This window comes from Telmatherina bonti (genome assembly GCF_933228915.1).
Source record: "Telmatherina bonti genome assembly, chromosome: 19".
Classification (NCBI taxonomy): domain Eukaryota; kingdom Metazoa; phylum Chordata; class Actinopteri; order Atheriniformes; family Telmatherinidae; genus Telmatherina; species Telmatherina bonti.
Genome location: NC_136617.1, coordinates 24,196,165 through 24,202,164, shown reverse-complemented (window position 1 = coordinate 24,202,164; position 6,000 = coordinate 24,196,165). Strand labels below are relative to the sequence as shown.

The 6,000-nt window shown below is 40.0% G+C and overlaps 1 protein-coding gene across 1 annotated transcript; it reads right to left on the bottom strand.

The window, feature by feature from the left end:
• Positions 1-868: 868 nt before the first annotated feature.
• Positions 869-3,460, bottom strand: evx1 (even-skipped homeobox 1; the record flags this gene model as incomplete). Its single annotated transcript, XM_079258424.1, has 3 exons — positions 869-1,396; positions 1,868-2,094; positions 3,097-3,460. The coding sequence occupies 3 exons, from the start codon at positions 3,458-3,460 to the stop codon at positions 869-871; spliced, it is 1,119 nt and encodes a 372-aa protein (XP_079114550.1).
• Positions 3,461-6,000: the final 2,540 nt, after the last annotated feature.

The following is a 6,000-nucleotide window of genomic DNA, read 5'->3' as shown; positions in this document are numbered from 1 at the left end:
AAAACTGGAGTCACTAGCAGTGCAAAGCGAGAAAAAACGTTTCAGTTTAATTACATTTTCATTAGATTATACAAATGTCTTATAACATTATGGGTGGAAACAGAAACAGAGATCTGAAGGTCCTTGAAATTTTCAGACTATCCCCCCATATCTTGATTGTCCTCTCTCCATCCTCCACTGCTCCCCCCTTGTCAAGCTGTAGTAATCCGTTCCCTCGGCGCCTTGTTACCTTTTGGCAGCAACGATCCCTTTCTGGTATTATCATTAATTCAACACTCAAAATCACAGGGTCGTCCATATACATCACTTACTAATTTTACTTGCATCTGCACATTTGGGCCCGGTCCGCCGCCATGGAGAGCACCGGTGTGGAGAGTTGGTTATAATGAGACGGACGCAGTCTGTTAACAAATCCCCCTTGTTAAAAAGAGAGATGGAAAGCATCATTCTCGCGTAACTAACAGTACATGGAGGTCGATTTGAACGCGTAAAAAGACAAGTTATGATAAAAAAAAAATTAATGAAATAAATAAAAACTCAACTCCATCCATCACGGAGATTAAACTGTTTTTGTTTCTGAATCCCCACTCCCCAACTCATTCTCCATCTTTCACTGATCAAATTAATCTTCTAAAAATTAAATCTGGTTTTTATATCCATGCTTTAATATTTCATACCACTGTCATGGTTCAGCAATGGGATTGTTGTCTTTCAGTTTTGGTTGTGCGTCCTCAAGATCTGGCTAACTATTTTTCAGCTTGTTTGGAAAGATCTGCTTCACCCTTTCAAACTGTTTCATTCCTGATCATATAATATGATAAAATGAAAGCTTATAGCCTATTATGTAGAACGTTTGTTTATTTTGGTTTTATCTGGTCAGAGGCACTTCTTCCCTCTGGTCTAATGTCACAGATGACGATTTGCTGAGCACTGAAGGTGTAAAAGTGACAAAAGCGTCTGTCCTGCTTGTTGGAGAGCAAGTGAAGTCCGACCCAGAGGGCCTGGTTGAGATACCATTAGACTGACTGGAGTGGCAAGCCAGGCAGGTGCAAGGACTCCCCCCGGGACCGAGGCCGTGAGTTGGACCAGGGTACATGGAAGGATGTCTGAAGGCGCACAGGAGTTCTGGTCTCTGGTAGGGATGAGACAGGACCCTAAAACTGTCGAGAGAGCGCAAGGGGTTCGGGAAAGGTGTGCCAGTGGGAGCTGAGCCAGCACCAACACCTAGAGGGGAGTAATAGGGTAGCGGCAGGTGGGATGGGAACGTGTAGGGTAGGTTGCCGGTCGCCGCTGCGTGGCTCATCATGTAGGTGTAAAAGGCCGGGTCAGCAGGGTGAGGCCATGTCATGGCTAGACGCTGGCGTTTGTCTTTCATTCTTCGGTTCTGAAACCACACCTATAGGACAGAGACACACTGCGTCAAATATTAACCACATCCCTGCCTCTGATCAACAAAAGCAGATATGTAAACTACATCATACAGTATCGTGCTTCCACACATGCCAAGTGGCTTGAATTATAAGGAGTTTTTCTTTAATTTTCTTTAGATTTAGATTTATTTGGGGAGTTCTGTTTAATAATTGTACCGTTTCTGACCAAAAAGCAATTAACTAGATAAAACATAGAAATGGAAGCATTTATATTTAAATGAAGGCCTTGCTTCAGTAACAATATGTGCCATTGTCTTACAACACGTTGTCCTTGCCGTACATTGAAAATTACTATCAGGACTAATTTATGGATTGCCTATTTTAACATGTTTTGTAAATTGCTCATTTACATTTAAATTTAGTTTACGAGCGTGCAAAATGTGGACGTGTGTTTGTGCGTCAGAGGCCTGATTCCGTCTTTGGGACAATGATCTTACTTTGATAGTGGTTTCAGGAAGATTTAATGCAGCCGCAAGTTCGCATCTCCGCGGCCTGGAAACATAGTTCTCTCGGTAAAACTCCTTCTCCAGCCGGGCAATCTGTTCCCTGGTGAATGCAGTTCGATACCGGCGAATCTGGTCTGCTGCGTAGGACAGAGAGCCTTGACCCGGTACCGTCTTACCCGGGTCTGAACCAGTCTCACTCGGGTGACCCCCGTTTCGACCTAAACCAGAATAAATGAACAGAATAAAGTAATTTTCATCAGAAACATCAAGAATAAACTGAATAAAACAATGTAATGATGGGGTTTATTATTTTCCTATTCTTCCAGTACACAACACAACATTTAGCTGGTTGTTGGTATTTGGTTCATTTCATTATTAAACCTCTGTTGTTATTTAGTGATGATTTTTAAGGCCTTCTTGGCATAAAATTCTACAGATTTATGTCTGTCTTTATTTTGTAGAGTCTATTTAATCTTCTTTTAAAGATATTATCATGCTTATTTCATGTTTGTGTCGGTTATTAATTGATTTGTGCAACAAATGAATTGATAAATAATTACAAAAATTATCTTTGACGTAGGTTCGGTTGACATTTCTTATGCCTGAAGCAAACAGACTCTAAATAATTAAATATTTCAATAGTTGTGACTTTCATTTATTTATTTATTTATTTATTTAAATATTTATTTATTTATTTAAATATTTATTAAACTGTTTTTTACTTATTTATTTATGTAATAAGACTAGACGTGGAATATACCAAACGTTCATTTGCACTTATAAATGATTTCAGAAAGATACACCTAGACCTAGAATGCCAATCTGTTTTGGTTCATTTTACTTGTACTTGAGACTATTTAAAATCCTGTGTCTTCCTTAAACTGTAAATGTATGGGACACATTTGCTGTGTAAATCAGATTAAAATGCCTGGTTATATTGTGGGTGTCACCTCATCGTTTTTCCAGCCACATTAGCCACTTGGCAAAACAGCTGCACGTACCGGCTACAGTTTCAATTGCTACTGATTTTGAGGTTAAACCTCATATTATTAAGCAGATATTTTGTGTCGACTAGATTTATTTTCATGTGTATTTTCATGAGAGACAATTGCAGCTGTTGAAAGAACCCTTTTTAGGATGCACTATTTGGCATTTTGCACACAATTTGGTGAACAGAATCATGTAATCCTATAGCCTGCATGCAAAAACATATAGCCTACCTTTGGCTGTTGGGTAGTCCATACTTTCAGGCGTGCAGCTGACATCAATTTCCTCATAAAAGTCCGACTCGGTGTCTGAACTGCTGCCGTCCTTATGGGATTGATCAGCCCGGTGCCTCTCACCGATGGAAGACGTACTAACCGGCCTCACGTCGCTGCACACATTCCTCCGTGCGCTCTCCTCCACCATCAGCTCGGTTCTGTCCCGGGAGTAAGGCGCAGCGGCAGGACTGAGACAGCTCCTGTGGCTCGGCTTCCCTTGCGGTTCGAGCACGGAGCCCCTTGTGGCATCCGACAAATTCGAACCGTTCTTGCCAAGCTGACCTCCCTCTGCCAGCCTCACCACCTCTTCTCTGCTTTCCATCTCCAGCGCTGTTTTTTATTTCTTCTTCTTTTTTTTTGTGTGTCTTTGCAGATAAAAAACGACTCCTCTTCGCGGGAGAGTGCAAGCCCTTAAAAAAATAAGCGACGGTTCTGAGGTTGGAGGGGTGTGTGGATTTGGTAGTGACGGTGGTGGATGTGGGTGGGAGAAATTTCGTCCAAAAGGTTAATAGAAGATGCTTCTGGAAAAGAGGGGATGCAATCCGCTCTGACCCTCAGCGAAGACCACTCCAGAGTGCGAAGAAGGAGCTCTGGGAGGGATCACCATTTACCCTCACTCTCTCTCTTTCTTCAGAGCTGTCATTCTTAACCGGCCAGTCGTCATGATGGTCCCCCCCTGATGACGACACGCATTGATTGGATATAAGAGAAGACATAGAGCGCAGTGGCAGCAAGCAAGTTTATGTGTGTGGCAGGTGGGGGTTGGGGGGGGGGGGGGCTCAGTAGTGGCCTCATATGAAACATGAAATACCATCCGCACTGTCTCAGTCCGCTTGATGCTGATGTGAACTTTGATTAATAGTTATTTCAGTAACATTTTAGGTCACACACACACACACACAAACACACAAACACATACACATTTACACCACCCTATACATCAAAGAAGAGGGAAAACTACATAAAAAAAAAACATATTAACGAACTAACTAACTAACTAACTAACTATATTAACTATATATATATATATATATATATATATATATATATATATATATATATATATATATATATATATATATATATATATATATATATGTGCACACGCACAGACAGACAGACATGCATGCTTACATACATGCATACAAACTTACATACTGTACAGACATACAGACAAACATGCATATATTTACATGCCAGATCTTTTTATCTTCAAACTGCATTTAGAGTGTGATCACAATCCCATCTGAATGAATTATTACTTGTATTTGCACACACCTCCTCACCTTTGTGTCTCTCTGATGATTCTCTTCCTCTTCTTAAGTGGAGTCAAGTAGTCCTCAAAGGTCAAGTCTTAGGTCAGAGTTTAGATAAAAGGTCACTTGACAGGAAGTTCTAACCACCAGAGCTCGGACAAATAAGGCGATATCACAACAGAGTATAAAAACAAGCAGCTTTTTCTTTTCTTTTTTTTTTTTTTTTTTGGCGTTGAATGACAAACAAAAAGGGATGAAGTTTAGTATGCGTTAAAGTAAAGACTCAAATCAACACAAAACGTTGACTTAATAACTTGGGAAGTTATTTGAGCTATTTCACGAGAGACATTTCTTAAATTAGTCATAAAGCCCACTCACATCATATATTTCTATTTTATTTGTGTAAAATCAAACTTAGTAAAAACTACCACTGTATAAAAATGTCATAAAAAATTATAAGAAAGAAGCATAAACTTGTTCTGGGAATACAAAATTGACCTTCTTTTGCTTTTAAATGGAGGTCATAATTGGGCAGTTGCTTACGTATGAGATTCAGCATCTTCATGAAGCATGCCGACATAAGGTCATGTTTTCTGACCTCCTTTATCTGACTCATCAAGTCAGAAAAAAAAAGAAACAGAGCATTCATAAATTTTTACTTCCTTCCGTCTGAATGATGCTCAAGTTCATCTGTGCTTTTTTGTAACTGAGGAAACTGTCATAAAATATGTGATCCAAACAGACTTTCAGAATTCTAATTAGGCTACTTATGAGTTGTCTGCATTGTAAATAATTCTGCACCCATAAACAACAGAAAGAGTAGGCTGTTTTGTTGTCACTTTGCATTTCTGTAGCTCACAGATGACCCTCTAATGATCGCATTTTAGTCGTCATGTGGGCTCTCAAAATAATAATAACGATAAAAAGTCAAACTTAGATACCCAGGATATCGTCATGAGTAACCTATTGACGCTCCTGGACTCATTTTAATGAATTGATTTTAATTTTGTTACTGCGGGGGACATGGTAGTTGCTCTTCCATGTAAATGATGTAGTTACTTCAGAGATGTGGCTTAATTTTGTCCCCACACAGACAGGAAAGAGTGGCAGACTGTACACGTCCAGCAGTCTACGCTGTCCTTGTGCGCCCTCACCTGTCGGAAAGAAGGAAAAGGCCCCGAGCAGCAGTGGTCCCCCTCCCCCAGCCCGGAGGCTGAGCAGCAAGGGAAATTCCTTTGGCTTTCTACTCTGACTCTTTCATCTGCTCTGCAAAAAGAGAAGAAGGAAAGCTTCCGTCTGTACCTTTTTTTTCATTCTCTGATGGACTCTTTCGTTTTATGATTTGCAAAATCAAGTTTTGCTTTAAGTGTGTTCAATGGAAGTATAACTGATTGGTTTATGTGAGGCAAACTTTTTTATTTATTTATTGAGCATTCATTTATGGTAAACAGTGGACACACTGTGATCACTTAAAGAAGGGTTAAAGATCAACCCACAAATTAACCACAAAATAGTAGGAATGTGCTGAATGGAGTTCTCAGCTGAACCAAAAATATCTCGAGTCACAGAGGAAAGGGCAAAAGGAATTTGTCTAATTTCCGCCTTG